We start from the raw sequence: 22434 nt of genomic DNA on the forward strand, positions 1-22434 counted from the left end.
GATAATGCTTGCACTGAATGCCTTTACCTTTATTTGTATTTTTTTCTCTCTGTTTTATTTGAGTGTTCCGCCTCCTTTTACTTGAGGGCTAAAATTAGATAATATTCCTAAGATTATTTCCTTATTGTATTTTTTTTCCTGTACTGTATAAACATTTAGGAACATTGTCTATAATTTTTGTTACAAGTTCCTACTTGTATATTTTGTTAAACTTCAATAAAAAAAAAAGATCTGAGAATTGGTGTTAGTGGATGTGCCAGTTCATCTTCAGGTTCTCCTGGCTGAGAATCTCTTGTCTTTTCGGTGGTGGTTCCAATCCTGTGGAACTCGCCTCTTATTGAAATGTGTTTGACCTAATATGATTTCTTTTAAAAAATGCTTAAGTTTTTATTTAAGCCTTCAGGTTTGTCTCGTTCTAATAATTTTTGGTGCTGTGATGTGATTTTCATTACAGTAATATGAAAAAAATTTATAAGGGCAGCATTGTTTTGTATTTTTGTATATTGCTATATTTTAATATTTTGTATGTTTTTCATGTATTTCTATTTGTGTATGTTGTAACCTACTTTGATCTATACAAATTACCCAAACATTCCGCATCGTACTTCTCCTGCATAGCCTTCCAGAGACCCCACTATGGGTTCCGTTTATTAAGCTGCAGTATTTTGAATCCGCATGTGGAAACCACGCGCTAAAAAATATTTCCCAATTTTTCTGGGAGAAGGCATGTTTGGGGGCAGAGTGTGGCATTTCTGCGCATCTACATTACTGCATGCTGATTAGCACAGGATTGGCTTGTGAGCTCTTTGCTGCCAACAAAATAGGTGGTAAGTGCTCATGAGCTAACGTTTTTTAAAATCGCCATGTGCTAATGGCAAAATTAGCGCATAACCATTAATTCAGAAAATGTGAAAATTGGCCATTTTCCGGCTGTGGTAAAAATGACTTTAGCACATGGGAAAGGCCTGCATAAGAGTGCTCTAAGGTAATTTTGTACTGCAGCTTAGTAAGAGGACCACTATGTGAGCAACTGCGTTTCCATTAGCACTTCCTGTTCTTCTAGAACTTTCAGCCTGACAGACAGACCCAGCTCCTACTTGATTCCACCATAGGAGCCTGTTGGACAAACCTGACCACATGTTTCTGTACGAGTAAATCAGTAATAACACTGCCTCCTATGGGACAGTGCGGGTAGGGATGTGGAAAGAATATTAATGTAAAGCACTCTGGAATGATCTTAGACTCACATCCCTGTAACTGGTCAAATCTTATTTTATTTATTAGACTTTATTAACTGCCTGTATGAAGAGATTCACCCAAGGCGGTGTACAGCAGGTACAATTTAACATAAAACTTACAATTTTGTTAACAGCATAACAATAGTAGAATAACCAAGAATAGACATAAATACAAAAAAACGAGGTAACTTGAAAACAGTAAATTGAAACCTAATAATAGAACTACTATGAAACAGTATCAGAAATCTGAGTTCTCATCCCTCCCAGATATAAAGGATAAAGTGTCATGGATTTGATATACTCCTTTTCTGTGGGTACAACCAAAGCAGTTACATATGTTTTATGTGTAGGTACTTTCCCTGTCTCAATCTTTTTTTTTTTTTTTTTTTTTTGTAGTCAACGGAGGGTTAAGTGGCTTGCCCAGGATCACAAGGAGCAGCTGTGGTAATTGAACCCAATTCCCCAGGTTCTCAGCCCACTGTACTAACCATTAGGCTATTCCTTCACTCTAGACACACTGACAGACATAATACAAGTGTTGAATACAGTAATAATGAAGCTTTATTTACAGGAAATTAATATAGCAGACTGAAACAACAACTGATGCCAGCATCACCATTCCAAAAGCAAGTTAGAAATAAGAACATTTTCAGTTCTCTATTCCCCCCTCCTGTTCTTGGAGTCAAAATATGGAACTCTCTACCTATTTCCATCAGAACAGAAAACAGCTACCTCGACTTCAGGAAGACGCTAAAAACATTTCTCTTCCTAAAGACTTCTTCATAATAATCCATTATGACTTCTATCTCCTAGTATCATCCATTATCCTTTCCTTAATGTTTTCAGTCTCGTGCATTAATCCAATGGTCTCTAATGTTTCTCAAACCTCACACTATTTGCTTTTGTCTCACCTAGAATGTAAACCGCACTGAAGAAAGGGGATATTAGTGGTATAAAAGAATTGATTTGAATTGAATTTGAATAACCAAGAATGGAAGTCAAGATTTAAGTTATGAACAACTGCTAGGTATGCTTAGAAGTTAGAAATAAGTGTACGTTAAATGCTTTAGAATGAACACTTATCAAAATCTAGTTGGGCTAAACACACTCTTTACGGCTCATGATCAGGCCACCTGTCTTATTACCCAATAGCAATTATAGAGCTTGTCATACAGACTGAAGGTGGGGCAAGTCTCTTTCCCTTGAGAACGGCGGGATCGGAAGGTGGTTTTGAGCTGGCCAGGCACACTCTGAAGTGCTCCAGTAGGTGAACTGATGAGTAGAGATAAGTTCAGAGGTGTTCAAGAGAGAAATAAGAACCCCTTGACCCCATAGCTGCCCGTTTTATATAATTTTCAATAAGGCACTGTCTCTTACGATTAGAGAGATGATTGCTTGTTTCCTGTATATTATGGTGTGGAACACTACAGGAATGTCTTTTGATGTTATTCTAGAAACTTTACTCCTAATTCCAGCACCAGGGAGGCTGCCCTGACCAAGGCTCTTGCCATGGTTGCCTCATTATTGCATCAGCCAAAAGTGGGTTACAGGTATTTCCTTTCTGAAGTGCAAATTTATGCTGTATTGAAACATCATCACTGGTCATTTGTATTCTGGAGTGCAGGAGGCTGTAGACCAAGCTCCGTGTTGCACTAGTATAGTGATAGGGGTTGTATCCCTACATTTCCATTAGGACTTCTAACATTGAGGCAGCCCCAACACCCACTATTTAATCAGGTGACTACACTGCTATGAACATATACCACTAGGTCATGCTTTCTTCACTTTTAACAAATTAGGATCTTCTGTGTTTATCCCAGGCCCTCTTAAAATTCCATAATTATTTTAGGCACCATCATCTACCTTAGGAGGGTGTTCGCTCTTCCACTTCTTTTTTCATTTAAAATATACTTACCGACATTTCACCTAGGTCATGACACCTTGTTCTTCTCAGCTTGCTTTCCTCTGTTACAGGCTTGCTGCTATATCTTCTTTTAGGTCCTTGAATGCAGCTATTGTATCTCGCTTATCTGGTCCCTCCTCTAAGATATATATGTTTAGATCCCTAAGCCTCACCTGGTACTTCTGATGAAGATGCTGCACCATTTTCTTTTATAGCTCTTCTCAGTGAGCCTCCAGAATGATACAGTTCTCCAAGTGAGGTCTCACACCTGACTTGGAACAAAAGAAGAGCCATACTGAGTCGGACCAAAGGGAATTGGGACTTGATATACTGCCTTTCTGAGGTTTTTTTGCAACTACATTCAAAAGCGGTTTACATATATTCAGGTACTTATTTTGTACCAGGGGCAATGGAGGGTTAAGTGACTTGCCCAGAGTCACAAGGAGCTGCAGTGGGAATTGAACTCAGTTCCCCAGGATCAAAGTCCACAGCACTAACCACTAGGCTACTCCTCCACTCCAAAGTCCATCAAACCCAGCATTCTGTCCCTGATAAGGGCCAGTCTGGGTTGCAAGTATCCAGCTGATCACAAAAATAGGTCTATTTCTCATAGCACATTTCCAAAGCCTGCCTAATACTTTTTTTAATGGATATTTTTTCTAGGAACTTGTCCAACCCTTTCTTGAATCCTACTGTGTAAATTGCCTTGAGCACATCCTCTGACAACAGATTCCACAGTTTAATTATGCACTGCTTGGAAAAAAAAAAAAGAAGAGTTGATTGTCCTTTTTTTTTTTCTCCCTTCTAGTTTTGTACTTCCTTACGCACCCAGCATTTCTCTGCTTTTGGCCGCTGTCCTGTCATACTGATTTGCTGCCTTAAAATAATTGGATATAATCACCCCGACATCTTTCGTGGACATCAGCATGTCCATCTGTGTACTGCTTCCTTGAATTTCTGCATCCAGAATGTATAACTCTCTCTTTTTGTTTTGGTAGTGAAACTTATCTGCTAAGCAATTGACTGCTTTCCAAACAAAAAAGACTTTTCATTCCATCTTTTTGAAGTGGGGGGTGGGGGCAGGGTTGACATGATTTTTGGTCTAAGGGCTGCGCTAGCGTGCATTGCTTTCCATTAAAGCCCGGTAGAGAAGTACGGGATTCAAGATCTAACAAAAAAGATTGGGAAGGGATATGGCTGCTTCTTTCATAGTTTCATAAAGAGAGCATACTCGCAAACAGATGAATATTTAAATTGTGTGTGTGTATATATGTCTATCTACTACTACTTGTTAGGAAATTATCCAAATCTTTTTAAAACCCTGCTAAGCTAACTGCTTTTAACACATTCTCTGGCAACACATTCCAGAGTTTAATTACTCATTGAGTTGAAGAACTGTTTTCTCTGGTTTGTTTTAAATTTACTACTTTGTAGCTTCGTTGCATTCCCTCTAGTCCTAGTATTTGTGAAAAGTTACATAGTAACATAGTAGATGATGGCAGAAAAAGACCTGCACGGTCCATCCAGTCTGCCCAACAAGATAACTCATATGTGCTACTTTCTGTGTATACCCTACTTTGATTTGTACCTGTGCTCTTCAGGGCACAGACCGTATAAGTCTGCCCAGCACTATCCCCGCCTCCCAACCACCGGCAATTCACCTGTACCCATTCCACTCCATTCCGTATTTTATAAACCTCTATCATATCTTCCCTCAGCCATCTCTTGTCCAAGCTGAAGAGCCCTAGCCACTTCCTTGGTTTTACCACTTCTATATCGCAGACCATTAGTCGTCATTCATTCTCATGGAAGCAGTGTAGTAGTGTATCTGAATTTTCAGAAAGCATGTAACAAAATTCCTCATGAGAAGAGCCATCAATAAATTAAATTAATATATCATGGAATAGGAGGTAATTTCTGCTGTGGTTTGATAATTGTTTAAAAGAGAGGAATCGCAGAACGGGACTCAGTGAAGAGGGGTGAGTAGTGGCATGCCTAAAGGATCTGTATGGGAGTCACTATGTTTAACATTTGTGTAAATGATTTGGAAAAGGGAGCAGTGAGTGAGGTGATCAGTTTTGCTGATGAGACAAAATTATTCACGGTTATTAAAACTCGAGTGGGCTGTGAAGAACTGTAGGAAGATGTTGCAAACCTAGGGAACTGGGCATCCAAATAAATGGACAAATGCAAAGTAATGAAGATTGGGTGTGAGGGATTACAAATTATAGGTATGCAACATTGGGTTCTATATTAGGAATTACCACTCAGCAAAAGGATCTTGGAGTCACTGTAGACAATACATTTATTTTTGTTACATTTGTACCCCGCGCTTTTCCCACTCATGGCAGGCTCAATGCGGCTTACATGGGGCAATGGAGGGTTAAGTGACTTGCCCAGAGTCACAAGGAGCTGCCTGTGCCGGGAATCGAACTCAGTTCCTCAGGCCCAAAGTCCACCACCCTAACCACTAGGCCACTCCTCCACTGTTGCTACTATTTGAGATTCTACTGCTATTCCACTAGCAATATTCCATGTAGAAGTCGGCCCTTGCAGATCACCAATGTGGCCGCGCAGGCTTCTGCTTCTGTGAGTCTGACGTCCTGCACGTACGTGCAGGACGTCAGACACACAGAAACAGAAGCCTGCGCAGCCTTCTACATGGAATGTTGCTAGTGGAATAACAACATTCCATGTAGAATCTCCAATAGTATCTATTTTATTTTTGTTACATTTGTACCCTGCGCTTTCCCACTCATGGCAGGCTCAATGCAGCTTACATGGGGCAATGGAGGGTTAAGTGACTTGCCCAGAGTCACAAGGAGCTGCCTGTGCCTGAAGTGGGAATCAAACTCAGTTCCTCAGTTCCCCAGGACCAGAGTCCACCACCCTAACCACTAGGCCACTCCTCAGCTCAGTGGACAACAGTGGCCAAAAAAAAATAAATTGATAGGATTTATTCTGAAAGGAATGGATTATGATAATGCCTCTATCAGCTCATGGTGTGAGAGTACCTTGGTTATTGTGTGCAGTTTTGGACACTGCCTATTGAGAAAGATAGAACAGAACTAGGAAGACTACAGAGAAAGCTAAAGAGGATGAAATGGTTTCCTTATGGGAAAAATACTTTTGGTACATTAGAACTTTTTAGATGTCTGAATAGGGGATAGAATAGAGCAGGGATGGACAAACTTCAGATTGTGGACTAAGTGTGGTCCCACCAACCCAGGTTTCCTGGCTGCCCTGGTGACCTTACCAAAGCTCCAAAATGCCCATGTTATGGTATATTGAGATGCATGTGTCAAAGGTGGACTTTTCATGCCTTCAGCAATGAACTGCTCCTAAGCAGCCAAAGGAGGAGTCGAGCCTTGTGTAGGGGAAAGCGTGGAAGTTTGCTACTGCTAGAGGTTTGTGCTCACTGGGCGGTTAGGTGAGGAAAATGCTGGGGAGCATCTATAATAATAATGATGTGAAATGGCTAATTTCAGTGTCTTTTAGTTAGAGAGTGAGGAGGAACCCAAGACGCATGATAACATCCTCCAATTCCTTTACACCGCCCCCCCCCCCCCCCCCCCCGGAAAGCGTTGCAATGCCTGTTTATATGATCCTGATGGACCTAGAAATAAAAATGTGGGAAAGTCCCCTCGCTGTGCACTCGGTGAATAAAAAGGTTGATTCCATGTATAAAGTCAAATGTCTCCCAGATTTTATTGAGGCAACAGCTTCCTTAACATTCTGTGGTGATCAGATTTGCTCTCAAGAAGTACAAAGCACTAGAACCCTGAGGCACTTGGGGGGGGGGGGGGGGATGCTTGTTCCATGGACAGCTCTTGGGAGAAAAATTGGAACACTACGCTTTTTACCTCCTATAGTTTATTTTAATCATTTGCTATACCTCTTTTCATTTGATCAGCAAAGTGGTTTATAATAGAATAATAAAAACAGAGCAGCAGTTTTGTAGTCAAGTAGTAATAAAATAAAGCAAAAGAGGCATAGACTTGCATACAAACGGAACAACCTCAACAGCTGAACTTACAAAGCAAACAACCAGCTTCTCAGGGTCAAGCTCTCTAATATGATAGCAGGGCAGCATCCAGAAATCATCAGATATACACATGAAACAAAACAGCCCTTATGTGCCAAACACCGAGCGACATAGCCACGTCTTCAGGCTGGTTTTAAATGACCAGTAATTTACGTCTGGCCGTATGACACAACAGCATCAAGCTTGTGAGCAGGGGCAAAGTAAAGAAAAAGCAGATCATGTAAAACTTGGTTAATTTGTGTTACGATTGTTTGTACTGTTGCAGCTGTGACCTGTGGGAAAGGCAGTACAAGTTTCGCTTAAATTTGTAAAGCCATTTTTGATTCTCTAACAAGCAGCAGGACATAAATCCTCATTAATGAGTGACATCACTGATGGAGCCTAGCACAGAAAGCAACTACTCCAGTAACTTTTTCTAGAAGCTTTTGAGCAGGCACACCTGTTCCAACCCATGGTTGGAAACAGGATGTGGGCTTGATGGACCTTTGTTCTGTTCCAGTATGGCAAGGTTTATGTTCTTACTGCTGTCATACTGGTTCTCCTTAGTCCTAAGTTTTCTGTGGATCCGATCAGATGTATTTGGTATCACGCTCACCTCCGCTTGTCTTCTGTGACCCAAAACTGTTTTTTGCTGTGTAAGTATGTTGCTGTCATGCAGTCTACCCCCCCCCCCCCCCATTAGATTTTCCTAGGTAGGTACCTCTAATGTTTTGTTATTTTTTTCAAAATAAAAAACATTTTTTTTTTTGCAAGTTGTTTTTAGGCTCAGGCTTCCATCTGGATAACTTTTCAAAATTGAGTCATTTGATTTTGCTGCAGCTATTTTTCCTAACAATATGTCTAAGAAGACCCCAGTGGCTTGAAGAGATGTTCCCAGTATCCATTTTGTCTGACCATAATTGGTAAGAAACAACCAGAAAAAAAGGGGGGCAGGAATAAAGATTACACCTTCACAACTATCAATGCAAATTATTCCTTTGACCTCATGGATCGTTTAAAATTTTAAAATCTGAGTTGCCAGTTATGTTATAGGAAGGAAAAAAAAGCCTCAGAACGTTCAAGGCTCTATTTTAGCAGCCAAAGCTCAATGTTAAGTCATTGGCTAAAAAACCCCTTCCTTATGGAATTACTCTCTCTCCATTAAAAGTACTTAAGATGCCTTTCAGAAGTTTCAAACATTAATTTACTTAGCTTTTAGTTATCTAATGTGTGTTGTTAAAGTGAAAATCTTCCTCCTTTAGTCTTATTTTATATGCCAGTGGTGGCCAGCGTTTCGCAGTTTACGACTGTAAACAACCGCTTGACCATTTGGAGGAAAAATATTTTAAAATGTGATATCAAATAGCATTCTGTAATCTTCTCTAGAACTAAAACTCAAATGATAGAAATAACATACTTCATTTAACTGTGACTTCTGGAGCCGAACTCACCTTACAGAAAAAATGGTGCCCTGTTTTAAGAAGATTCTCTCGACTAGCTATCCAGTCCTAAAAAAGGTAATCATTTATTTGTTGCAGGTAGCCAATAACAAAGCTCCCATGGAAAATTCAAGTCAAAAGAAATAATGCCATGCTATTGTTCTATTTAAACCGTGTGGTTCTCTGGTGCTCAAAGTAAAAATCCAAAATCGTTCTCGCTGTTACAATCTCCTTTTGCAGAGATTTGCAGGGCTATGATGTGGATCCTGTCCTTTGGAATCTCTTTGAGGCTTAGAATCCAACTCCACTATCTCTAGGGCTCACTTTTATCAGGTTGCATTTTTTAAAATAACATGGGGGTGGCCACAAAACTAAAAAAAAAAAAAAAAAAAGCCTTTAGTCACCAAAACAATTTGTTGTTTGCAATTGGAAGTCTCCTTTTCCATTTTCCCCTTTTTCTGTTAAAGGCAGCCTGTAGCTAGGGATTCCCAGTTGTGAGGACTTTGGTTTTCCCTGTGGACAAGCAGCATGACAAGTTATTTACCTGTAGCCGGTGTTCTCTGGACAACAGGATACAAATCCTCACATTCCCTTCCACCTCCTTTTGGAGTTGTATTCCAATTACGCTATATAAAGACTGAAGAGTTCAAGCACAAAAACATTGCATCGGAGGAGAGGCACATACCTTATAGATTCAGAGGGGTAGATAATTCAGCCGGCAGTCACTTTTTTGTTGGCTGCTGCTAGCTTTATTCCCGGATGTTCAATGCCAGGCCATGTCTGGGCACTGCCATTGAATTTCCAGGCATATGCGGCTGGCTAACATATATGGTTAAGTGCAGTACCTGGCAATGAACCGCTTAAAGATAAGACTGTTGTTTTATGTGGTTTCATCTTAGGTGTTCACAAGACATATTTAGCGTCACCTGGTTAAGTATTGCTGAATATGCCTGTTAGCCCCAGACAAGTGAAGTGATTTTAAATGGTCAGTAAAATTTGTAGAGGCCTGTCCTACGCTCCCCACCCCTTGTAAGCTCCTTCATCCACCCCTTGGAAGAACCCCTCCATCCCCACTTCCCTCTGGGGGAGGGGGAGGTTGGGAGCTCCCTGGTGAGCAATTATAGCTTTCTACAGCCCCGGGAGCTGCCAAGATTAAATGAATGAGAATTTGTGGATTTGATGAAACTTGAAGTTTCTGGACACTTGGACCATAATAGTGGCTACTTTAAGTGGGATTTGGATTTTGAATTTGATTTGGGGGGGAAAAAAAGGGCTGCATATAGCTGCTATTTGCCAGCTTTCACTCTGTAAAGTACAGGGCATGAGCTTCTTTCTATACATAGTACTGGAGGGTTTCAATTCCTTTGCTACATGCTCTGCATTTCTTTCCTAGAGCCCTCAGGCTGCTGCACTTCACTTACAGGCTGACCTCTTAGGAGGTGGTGGTCTCCCCCTCTCTGTGCTTGCCTGTTCCTTTCTAACACCATCTGTCCCTGATTTTTTGTGTTTGGTAGTGGAAAGCGGCATATTGGTGCTAGGGTTTGCATGGGCAGAGTTTTATTTATTTGACATTTGTATCCCACGTTTTCCCAACATGTTTGGTTTCAGTGTGGCTCACAATAAAATCAGAGGAGAAGATTTTGACAATTGAAGTAGAAAGTAGAGAATGACACGGGGGGGGGGGGCAAAGTTTGTCCCCATCCCCGCCCTGTCCCCGTGGGCTCTCCTCATCTACAGAAGCCTTGAACACTTATGATTTTATATTCCAATCTTTTTATTAAAGTATAAAAAAGAACACTATGATGTGCAACTGTTGTGTATAAATTACAAATGGAAAACAATAATAACAATGAGCAGCTATAATAACCCTCCTTACAACCACCACCCTCTACCCTTCCAGCTAGAAAATGACACTGGGACAAAGTGTGTCCCCACGAGCTCTGTCCCCGTCCCCATTCCCGAGGTTACTTCGGTTCCCCGTCCCCGTGTCATTCTCTAGTAGAAGGCTAACATCAGTTGAGACAATAGTTAGAAAAGTGCAACGTGAAGATAGTGGAACGCATAGTAACTAATAGTTGTGATCATTGGCTTGAGACTTGTACAGTGAGTGAAGGCAGGAATTATTTGCTGTGAAGGTGAAAGGATTTCCTGAAAAAGGCGGCTTTGTGAAATAGAATGCAATTGCTCATAGAGCTTAATTCCTTTGGTATGTGGGGTCTCGATACTGGAAAAGCAGGTAGTAATGTGGGGCAGGAGTTGGTTTCATTGGGAGAGCTGTGTATGTACTGTAAGCTGGAGGAGGGGTTCTTGGTGCTAGAATAGTTGGAGATGCTACAGAACACAGAGGAGAGGTTCTCAATGTTAGAATAGCAGTGGGTGCTGTAGGGCCTGAGTGAGGGTTATGGACAAAGCAGTGCGCGAGTTTTTCGGTACTGGAATAGTGAGGGGTGTTTACAGGGCAGAAGTGAAGTGAATTGGCAGGGCTGTGGGAGGGGGGTGTGGGTCGAAGATTTGATGTACCAACTCAACAGCCCTAGCATTGGGCTGCATAATCCTCTGCTGCCAGAGACCGACTGCTGAATTTGAACTGTGCAAGGCACTGTATGTTTTGGATTTGGAAAAGGCAAGTAATTAAGTTTCTCAGTGTGGCACTGCCATAGTGTCCCACTGTATATGTGGTATGGCTCTGGAACTTTCATGACTTCTTTGTGTCTAGTGTAGGCCTGGTATTACCGTAGAATCTTTGTGACTGTAGAATAGGGCTGCCGCCCTTTTGGTGTGCCTCGTGTGTGTGTGTGTAGTGTGTAGGAGAGTCCTGGGACTGACTGGTACTGCCATCACCACCCTTATGTGTGTAGGGTAGTTCTGGGTCTGGCACTGCAGCCTGCATCTCTAATCTCTTTGTTCTGTGAGCTGGGGATGCAGTTTACCTTATTTGGGTTTCTGCTGGTGATATCATTCCCTTCCATTAATTGCTGAACAGAGGAATCTGCGTTCACACAGAACAGTAGCTGTCCTTTGTTTTCAAGTGGGATGACCTGGTTCGGAGCTGCCCCCAGCTCCACTGTAGGACCTCAGTGGGTTCATGGCCAGAGTGTCCCTTCTGACACAGCTTTCCTTGCTGGATTATGCATACAATTGTACATGTCTTTGACAGTGATTTGTTTGCTTTTTTAATGGAAAGGCTTCTATCTTTCTCCTTTGTGCTCCATATTTCCTTGTTTTTCTGTTCTGGCTTTTCTTTCTGCTTTCCCTTCTATGTTTCTGTCTCCCTCCCTGCCTCTTCCTTCCTTCCTCCCTCTCCTGTTTCCGCTGCATGCAGAGACTAACTACCTTAACTTGGTGCTTTTTCTCTCAGCTTGTTGGAGCTGATGTCATTTTTCCAAGCCTGCAGGACACTTTCCTCCCTTGCTAGTTCTTGGACCCCTGTGCTGGTACCTTGATGTCTATTGAGGCAACTTGTAACTATTTTTCAACCTGCATATGACTGGCATAAATATTAGAACTGAGACAGCAGCAATGAGATGAAATTTCTTCTAAAATGAAACTCCAATTCTTGTGACCACAAACCACTCAAAGGAGCAGGTCCGTTAATTCTCGGAGAAACAAATATACAAACTAGGACCTGCCCATATATCCATGACTTTAGTTCCTTTCACTGCTTCTTTTGCTGTATACCCTTTAATATATAATGTGGGCAGCACATGGTCTTATGGCAGTCAAGTGCTTCAAATAGAGTTGATATGGATATTTGGAGAAAGATAGGGAGAGCGAGAAACCATGCACCTCCAGTGTTTGAAGCAAACACTGTATACCCACAGAAACTCCCTTGGATGCAGAGCTAAACTAGAATGTTCCTCTTAGTACTCATCATACCAAAAAGAGTGTTCCAGTTCTTGTATTACCTCACTAACAATGACGCAAAATGTTTTCTCATTATCAGGTAACACAAAACCTTCTCAGGGCGGACCTATGTAGTAGATCTGCCATTCCATAACAGCCCTTACTCCCAGGACCTGCCAAAGCAGCAGACCTTCCAAAGAAAAGACAACTAAAAAAAGAGTTGAATATGATTTGAAAAAAAAATTGGGATTTGATAACCTGAACAGCAAAGACCGGATTTTGTTAGTCTCTTACAGCAGCTGCTGGAATTGCACTTGATAGAAGTCTGTCTAACCGTGCCTGCCTCAGGACTCAATGTGGTATTCTGGTAGCATCTGCGTAGGGATGTTGTTTGTTTTGTTTTTTTCACTAGTTTAGTGCATTGGTGTTTTATGGCCCTATGTAGTATTTACAGTGCTGCCTTTTCATAAATGGGTTGTAGCTCTTCGTGTCCTGGGAGTTAGTGCTATTATAGTATGGTAAGGTTCTGAGTGCGTTTGTGCTGAAGTTTGTGTATAGTGTAAAGATATCTTAAGGTGTGGTTTAGATTTGAAAACATGCAGGGGACGGTGATGTCTCAGGAATGGTGTGCAAGCTAAAGTTTGGGAAATGGAGCCTCATGTTATCTTTGAATGCAGTCTAAAACTATTTCTTTTTTGGAGGTGGTGGCAGGCAGAGGGAGAATATTGGGTTGTGTTCAGCTCCCCTAATCATTTTGAAAAGTTGGCTTCTATCAGTGAGGATGCTATACAACTCAAGGGGGGGGGGGGCGGGGAGGAAAACTTATTTTTAAATAGCAAGTTTAAATACTGTTAGCAATACTTTGGTTATAACATATATTGTCCCATAATGGCGTTCGTTGCGTCCAAGAGGCAGGTGCGGAATGCGGAGCAATGCCGTCAGAAAGATGAAGGGGTCCGTAGGTAGGTAGGGAGGGAGACGGGGGCGACGAAGGGCTCGGTTGGGAGGGAGGGAGGGAGAAGGGGGGGTTAGGGAGGAAAACCTTGCTAGCGCCTGTTTCATTTGCTCCTGAAAAGGGCCTGTTTTCCTAGTCTACCATAATTTACTGTGTTACTGTGAGTGCCCAGATTATTGGAAGTTCCATAAAGAAACACAAACTTGGTGTTTTAAAGTTGATTTTAAGGGGGGGGGGAGGGTAAAAGGTTCCATTTTTATGGTTGCATTTGGATATGTCCCTTTATTTTTTATTCTGTGAATGATCAGTAATGAAAGTATATTAATGTAAGGATTTTTGTGTATGTTTTTTGATGTATATTCTGTAGCTCTTCAGTCGGGGGGGGGGGGGGTCTGTTGTGCAATTGAGTGTATAGTACATTGAAGTAAAAGCAGTACTGCAAATATTCCACCAGGCCCTAGAGCACCAGTACTTTGCTTGCTGGGAAACGATTCCCAAATTTTTGCTAAGGATGCCTTTGATTATGCTTTCTTGAACCCCTTTTGTTTTTTTCTGGGCCTGCCATACACTCATGGTAGATATAGCAGTGGCTACACAGACTCCTCAAACCTCCAGTATACCTGCGAATTTAGGGATTTTACTGTTTTGCTTACTCAGGATTAGCAGAGAATTCGCCTAGAGGAGAGAGAACGACGTGACTCTTTGTGACCTACTAATGAAAACACATGATCTAAATCCAAGTAAAAAGCAAATAATTTATCAGCGTTTTCTGACACATAGTAAAGCCAAAAATTGATCGTTGCTAGTCTTCCCTGGTTGCCCAGGCGTCTTCTTGTAGGTAACGAGCAGTACTAGTTACCCTTTGATTTCTGGTATTTCTGGGTACCAAAAACATTGAACTTATCTTTTAGCACCTTTGTTGCTTTCTTGGAATTGGCATAAGCTCAAATTAAAGATTCTGGGGGACTTGCTGGGGGAATAAGTAACACAATATGTTGGTCACATGCAAAACAAAGACAAAACTCATCAAATAAAGTATAAGAAAACACAAATAACATGCAGGCACAAACTAAAATGGAAATCCCATACAGGCAGACCCTGCATTCAGTGCAATACTGGAGAAATAGAAGCGGGGAAAGCATTTCCTCCTGCACATGCAAAATAGAGATCAGAGATGCACATTTCCCAAAACAGCCAGGGAAAAGAAAACGCCAAAAACAACTAGAAGTGATTCAAACCTGTACCAAAACCCGATAGCTGCTTTTCTTTTCTTCTTGTACTAATTCAACCTTTGTTTGTCCTATTCGTTATTACTCAGAGGACAATTTTCAAAAGATTTTACCTGGGCAACTAATTAGTTGCATAGATTAAAGTTGCAGGTTGAACATGCTCTCAGAGCTCATTTCAAAATCTGTGGTTATGCTTTACCACATTGACTCTCGACCTGCTTTATAGCCCTCTGGTACAAAAATACCTGTGTCGCTCATCTACCAGTTTTTGAAAGGCAACTCCCCCCCCCCCCCCCCCCCCCCCCCCCCCAAGGAGTATCTGTGAGCCTGCAAGCAACGCCAAGGTTTAAAAAGTTGGCCCTCTGAAGCAACAAAATTTGAACTACCTTCATTGCAAAGGGCCCGATTATTTTTCTGGTGGCAGGCCGAATTTTTGCTGTCCGCCGCAGACGTTAAACCAGGATATTCAATACTGGGCCATTTCCAGTGACTGGAATTGAATATCTGGGGTTTTTTTTAACTGCTAAAAAGTTAGCCAGTTAAGCTAGGGTTACTATATTTGCCTGAAGAAAAAAAAAAGAGGATACATGCCCCGCTCCTCCCCCATCACTTTGACCCCTCCAAAGAAAGCCTGATTCCCTCTCCCCCCAATTTTCCAGCTTCCCTCCATCCACATGATTCCATTCACTACCCCACTCCTCCTCTCCTTTACCTTAGTGTGGTGCACTGGTGGTCTAGTGACCTCTTCCGGGCAGGAAAGAGCCCCCTCTTCCTTGCCCAGCGTGTCTGCAGACTGTCTTCAGACTGACTTCTGCAGAAGTCTCACTAGGCTGCCGCTTGAATTCTTGGCAGCCATTTTGAATCGGCACTGGGAGAAAGACAGTCTGCAGACGTGCCAGGCAGGAAAGAGGGGGCTCTTTCCTGCCCCGAAGAGGTTACTAGACCACCAGGGCACCACACTAAGGTAAAGGAGGGGAAGTTAGGAAGCCCGTCAGCCTGCCCGTTCGTCCGTAAATCCGAACAAATGGGCAGGCTGGAAAAACCTGCCTGGTTGCCCGGCGTGTCCTGAAAAAGTGGACATGTTCGAGTAAAACCGGACATATGGTAACCCTAGGTTAAGCCAATATTCAACACTAACCAGTTAACTTTTTAGCGGTTAAAGATAGGCCTGTTTTAACCGCTGAACATAGTCAATTAAGTGCTGGATATCCATTCCTAACCAACTGTGTCGCGTGACGTAGCAGAATAGTGGCTAGCTGCTAGCCATGGTATTTAGCAAGAGATAACTGGTTACTGCATATCCACAGTTATGCACCGATATGCTTTTTAACTGGTCAGAGGCTGTTTCTGGCTTTTTCTGGCCAGTTAAATAGCCTTGAATGTCGGGGGTGGGGGGAAGTGCATAGATACTTTTATCTGCAGAACTTATACTAATTTTCAAAGTAAAAAAGTACATGGTGTGAGCACCAGTATATGCTTGCATAGTCTTTCTGTAATACTTTTCTCATGTTTAAAAAACTGTGCATATTTTGAAAATTCGAAGGATGTGTATTGTTCCCCTGCTCGTGTTTTGTTGCATGTGCATATACTTTTACCCATAAATAGTGGCAAGTTTTCATTTGGCTTCTGAGAGGTAAAATGCTCCTTTAACCAAGGAAATCTCTTTGAAAATTTCTCAGCCTTTGCGTTTCTCAGGCAGCACACAGATGATCTTTCCTATAGTTTTTTTTTTTTTTGGCTTGAAATGAATTGTGAGAGAGTAAGGAGGTGCTATGTGCTTTTCATCCAGGCCAGCATATTTCCAGCAGGGTGAGACTTGCAGTGGGTTGTGCTGGTGTCAGCTGGAGTGGGCTGGGTCACAGGGAGAGGAGGGCTGGAATGATGATCGCCTTTAGCAGCTGCAGACAGAAACAGAAAACACCCGACTGAGGAACTTCCAGTGTCGCTTCATGGATGTCCATCTTTTTATTCTACTTTATCTTTTCTCTCTCTCCTTGGGACAGACTGACTGACTGGGGCAGACCCATCTGCAGGTAGTGCTGTGTCCACCACACATTCCTTCCACTGCTTCTGCTGAATCAGGACAAGACATGAGAGCAGCAGACCACCCGCCAAAAAGACGCTTTCTTCTTCCAGCTGCTGTTGCTTTGCACAGTCCCTGCTTCTTTTTCAGTTCATAGCAGTATTTCTTGGGTTGTTTGGCAGCAGAAAGTGAGGTGCAGTGATGTCTGTGGTGGAAAGTGCTTGGCAAAGTCCATACTTTCAATGGGAGCAAGCTATTGGGGTGGACTGCAGCTCCCCGGAGCCCCGCTGCATCTGGTTGGCCAGTTTACGTCAAGAAATTACGGGTACCAAGTCGCAGCAGCAAAGTAGCAGCACTACCGACTGTATGAAGCAGCAATGTAGGCCTCATTTGGGCACAGAACAACAATTTCTGGTGAGAGAAGCAAGAGACTTCATGGAAAAGCAGGCTGTTAATCCTTAGGGGAGTGGGTGGTATGAACGGCTCACGGGGGACAAAAATGGGTTCTTTTATACTTAATGTTAGTGGTCATCTTGCATGCACCATAGGAGCCAGCTCTGTGGGTGCTTGAGCACCCCCAATATTAAACAAATTCCTTGATTGTGTCCCGGGAGAAGTAATTTCCATGGTTTTAGCACCCCCAACAATTTTGAAAAGCTGGCTCCTATGGCATGCACATGTATTCTTGGTAGTGTCGTAGTTGGGAGTTTGCATGATGTACAGGCCTCTTGGTGGTTGGCCCCAGAGCCACAGGCTATCATAGATGGTCCACATACTCCAGGTGTTCTCAGAATATTATACAGTTTTCCCCTGCACTGCACATATACTCTCAGACCTCTTACAGTTTCTAACCTGGTTGAGTTCTGACAGGAGCCTTCTGCAGCTGTAGAATAATGGCAGGACCCCTTTTTAGATGCTGTGAGTATTTCTGATGCCTTATGTGCTATGGTCACTGGAATCCTTTAAGCATTACTTCTCATTTACCTAATTGTCTTGTGCCCCATTCGCCATGGAACTTTGGGGCTCAGGGGTTTAGAGGTACAGTGGGAGCCCCAGAGCCCATTCATGCACTTCTCTCGGTATATTTGTGTGTTAATTTGCTTTTCCTGTCCTACTTATTCTGTATATGGTTGTCATTCTTTCTTTCCGTGAGCTGATCTGTCTGCATTACTCTGACTCCTCCTGCTCATTACTGCTATTGCTACTACTAGCTCTGGTTCTTCCTAGCTTGTTTTGTTTTAGTTTTTCTGTCTTTGAGTATTTCTTTTTACTTGTCTCTACAGGTTAAATCACAAGGGCACATTTAGCTGTCAGCTTAAAAATATTATGATAAAAGAACCGAGACACTGGTAGAGTAAGTGACTGAGCAGTGCTGGGAGTGTGCTCATGTTCCAGCATGCCTGGGTCATAATGGGGAAACCTGTGATACCAGCATTTCCCAGCCCCTCCCTGCCTGAGATAGAGCTCCTGGGCTTTACTCCTTGCTACTACTGGTGCACTAAAGAAGTGAGCCAGGAATGGTACCACTGGAACAAGGATGAAAAGTTTCCAGTGGGAAATTAGAATTGCTACTAAATGTGTATTTGAGGATGCCCAAGGAGACGCCAATGAAATTCAGAGAACAAGGGGCTTAGAGGAGTCTCTGAGGGTGCAGATTGTGGGGGCTGAAAACATTGGCACAAATTCCAACCTAATGCAGAGAATAGAAGTTTCTGAACATGATGGCGCGGACAAGTCTAGAGAAGTATAGAACAGGATGGGTTGAAACTGCTGTGAGTTTTGGAGGCTGGTACCCTAGAAGTAATGACTTGAATGTTTGAAGCTTAGGCACATCTTTTCTTCCCTGGAATCTGCAATGGGGGGAAAAAACATGTTTTCTTTTACATTGGATCTGGTTATTTGTTAATAGATTTAAACTGCCTATTTTCTGGAGAGCAGGTCCTGATGCTTTGGACACAGCTGTTTATATTCTTACACCGGTACTGAAAGCTGAAAAACTAAAATGTTGGGAATTTTGCTGGATGCTACTATACTCTTGTTAGAACCTAAAGTTAATCAGATAGTTAAAACAGTGTGTATTTTTTTTTTAATATTGCTTCAGTTACAAACAATAGGCTCTTTATTGAAGAACATATTTTTTTGTTGGTCCAAGCTTTTGTCACATTTGGATTATTGCAATAATTTATAATCTAGTATTTCAAAACAATTAAAGTTTAAGCTTCATATTTTACAAAATACAGCTGCTGAGTTGATGTTTTGTTAGTATAAATATGATAGCTTCTCCATAATTGATTTGCTTACGTTAGTTGCTTGTATAAGTGCAAATTATTATGTTTAAATTAGTTTGCTTGATGTATATAAAATTTGAAGGTTCTGGTCCAGAGTGGTTAGTCCACTTGTTCTTTTTCCCAAAGTCTTAAAATTTCCTCAGGCGAGGAATAATGGGACATTGTTCTTTCCTTTTGTGTCTGGAGTATGTTATAAAAGATTATTGGAAATTTTTTTTTTACCTATCAGGCGATATCATGGAAGATGTTACCAATAGATAACGATGTCAAAGTTCATACTTGTTTTCAGAGAACAGCAAAAAAAAATCATTTTTATGTAATAGTTTTCTCTTCATTAATGTGATATATTTTAAACATTTTTTGGATTTATATGTATTATCCTTTAAATACTTTAATTCTGTTGATTCTGGATGTTGTTCGGTTTTCTTTATTAGCAGTCTGCTTTTGGCCCTTATGAAGAGTTGGTGGAATATAAGGACAGCTTAGATAGATAGCATGGCCCAGGTTCTATGAATTGACCTTAGTGTGCTTCTTCCTGCTGCAGGCCTGTGCAAGTGAAGGGTGGGAACTAGTAGAGGTAGTCTCGAGTTATACGTAGCCCCTCTGATAATAAATTCCAGAATGTAGGGGCTACTCCTGAGAAGGATTGTTGGCGGGTAAATTTCTTTTGAGGAGGGTACAGATAGTGATGATCCTTTAGAGGATCTTAGAGGTCTTAAAGGTGTGTAAAGGGTTAACTTATTCTTTAAGTACTCTGGCCTATTTTGTCTGAGGACCTTGAAAATCAAACAGCCCTGTAAGTTCCTGGTAGTCGGTGTAGCTTTTGCAGGAAGGGTGTGATGTGGTCACGCCACTTGCAGCTTTCTATCAATTGTGCTGGTGTTGGAGCTGATACAAACTCTTTTTGGTTTGGCCAGTGTACAGGGCATTACAGTAGTCTAGTCGTAATGTTATGGCATAGATCACTCTGGTTAGACTTGTCTTTTCAATATATGGAGAGAGATTTGATGGAGACAATTTTCAAAGATTGTTTGAATTTGCAAGATTAGAGTGAGTGATGAGTCTAGCAGTATCCCAAGATTTCTGACCTGTGATTTTAGGAGGAGTTCATACTTCCCGAAAAGTATTTTGAAGTTTGGCATTTGTCCACTTGTGTTTGGTACCCAAAGAATCTTTGTTTTATTTGGGTTCAGGTAAAGTTTATTTATATATTTATTTATATATTTATATATTTATTTATTGCATTTATATCCCACATTTTCCCACCTCTTGCAGGCTCAATGTGGCTTACAATTATCATGAGTAGTGGAGGTATACAAGAAATAGCTTTTAGTAATTACAGAAGGATCTTGGTAACATGATGATGAAAAAGCATGATATTAGAATAACAAATAATATACGATAATTCTGGATCTATATATTGTTATATATATTGTTGTTTGCCCATTCCTGAGTTGCAATTAGGCAGGCAGTCAGTTTATTCAGAGCTATGGGTAGATCTGGTTCAGTGGGTATGACTAGTTGCACATCATTAGCATAGATGTAGAAATTTTGTGTCTATTGACCAACGCAGCTCGGCCAGAGGCTTGAGGTAGATATTAAATAAAATGAGAGACAGTATGGATCCATGTGGCACCCCACAGTCCAGTGCCCAAGGTAATGTGCTGTTACTGAACAGAACTGATTGTTGTCTATCTGACAGGATTTGAACCAAGTAGATACTGTGTCACTGATACTTGTTTCTGCCAGTCTTGTAAGCTTGATATTATGATCCACGGTGTCGAAGGCTGTCGAGAAATTTGAGCAGCACTAGTATCGAAGCAGATCCTTTGTCACGGTTTCTGTGCAGATCTTCAAGAAGAGACACAAGAACTGTCTCTGTTCCATACCCAGGTCTGAAGCCAGATTGACATCGGTCTAGCCAATTACTTTCAATTAGCCAGTCATTGAGTTGACTGCAAACTGTATGTTCTATAAGTTTTGCCAGGAAAGGAATGTTAAGAGACTGGTTGGTAGTTTTCGAGCTTGTCCTGGTCCAGTGAGCTCTTTTTCAGTAGGGGCGCACCACAGCTCTTTTTAGTGTTGACATAAGAGAGGAGCTAACAGTTTTAGTGGTTCCTTCAGTGAGGCCTGTACTCACTCGTACAATCTTTGCTGGGCAGGGATCAAGAGGGCAGGTTGTAGGCCATAGACCTTTCGGGATATTTTCAAGAGCTTTCTCTGTGACCTGGTTGAATAAGTCCTTGATGGCTGTGCATGGCAAGGAAGAGGGAGTGTTCTCTTCATTAGCTGATAGGAGCTTTGATGGGACTGTCTGTAGGTCCTGATAGAGATCTTTAATTTTGTTGGCAAAGTAAGTGACAAAATTGTTGCTGGTTAGTTGTGACTGGAAGGCTGGTTCTGTTGTGTGGTTTGCAGTAGACTGTTCATTATTTTAATTTGCTGCTTGTTCTATGTGTTGAGAAAAATATTGTTTTTTGGCTGCTGTTATGGCCTTGCGGTATATTATCATGTGTTCTTATAGTTGAAGCGACAATCTGACTAGGTGGAGAAATTCAAAATCCCATGGGAAAAACAGATACAACGGAATAGTGGGATTGGTCCACTCAGCTTCTGTGTCACAAGATTAGAAGACACGCACATTTGCCATTATTATTTAAAAGGTCGTTCTCAAGACCAATCCTTGTATTAATAACTGGAAAGATCTGATATTCCAGATTTTGTAACCTCTTTATTGTCAAAGACTCCTGAAGCAGGCCATGGGCCGAGTCACAGTACTGTGTCTTTTATAAATAAACTTTTCAAAGCATTGAGACTTCATCCTGGTTCCTGGAGCCTGTGGTCAATTTCCCATTATTCCCTTGTATCTGTTTCTTACAGTTGAGCCTGTCTTCATCTAGATGAGATTTTCTCCATTTTCTTTCAAGTTGACGTCTTTGAAATGGAATGTGGCAGGGCTGAGAGAGGTGACTCACTGTGACTAACATCAGATAACCCTAGATCTCACTTCTCTTGTTTTCCATGGGGTAGTGTCTCCAAATGGGTTTATTTTGCATACACCATGACAGGAATTTACTCACTCATAAGCTGTGATTGGTTGGACCTGATTTTAGTCTCTCAGATTTACTGCTAAGGGCGCTTCTTGATACTGGCATTGGGCCAAAGAACTTCCTTCTAGAGCTCATAGGGTGTGATATGTACTGGCAGGCGTGGGAGTTGTTTTTAGTTAAGACCTTGGTACTATTTCTATATCTTTCTTCTACTTTATTTAATTGCTTCTCTTTCTCCATACATAGTACAGAGTAATCACTTTGTATAGGTACCTCCTGTTTGTAATGGTGTTATGTTTTTTTTCCCTTTACCACAATATCTGATTTTCTAATATCAACATAAGTTGGGAGCTGGAAAGCACCCCCCCTCTCCATGGAAAACCTGGGGGTCATCCAAGGTTTTGACTACATTTGCCCCGATTTCAGATTACAAGGACTAAAC

General features: G+C 41.6%; 1 protein-coding gene across 4 annotated transcripts in view; it reads left to right on the forward strand.

Moving 5' to 3' along the window:
- The window catches only part of ARHGAP23 (Rho GTPase activating protein 23), a 192751-nt gene that overhangs the window by 74514 nt on the left and 95803 nt on the right, over nucleotides 1-22434 (forward strand). For 2 of the 4 annotated variants that reach the window (XM_030220797.1, XM_030220798.1), the window contains exon 1: nucleotides 16559-17068. The exons of the other annotated variants lie outside the window; for them this stretch is intronic. In XM_030220797.1, coding sequence (XP_030076657.1) covers nucleotides 16856-17068 — 213 coding nt within the window. In that variant the 5' untranslated portion in view covers nucleotides 16559-16855. Of the gene's footprint in view, nucleotides 1-16558; nucleotides 17069-22434 lie in introns of those variants that run through there. 4 annotated transcript variants of the gene reach the window in all.

Source organism: Microcaecilia unicolor, chromosome 12 (assembly GCF_901765095.1).
Source record: "Microcaecilia unicolor chromosome 12, aMicUni1.1, whole genome shotgun sequence".
In the NCBI taxonomy this organism is placed as follows: domain Eukaryota; kingdom Metazoa; phylum Chordata; class Amphibia; order Gymnophiona; family Siphonopidae; genus Microcaecilia; species Microcaecilia unicolor.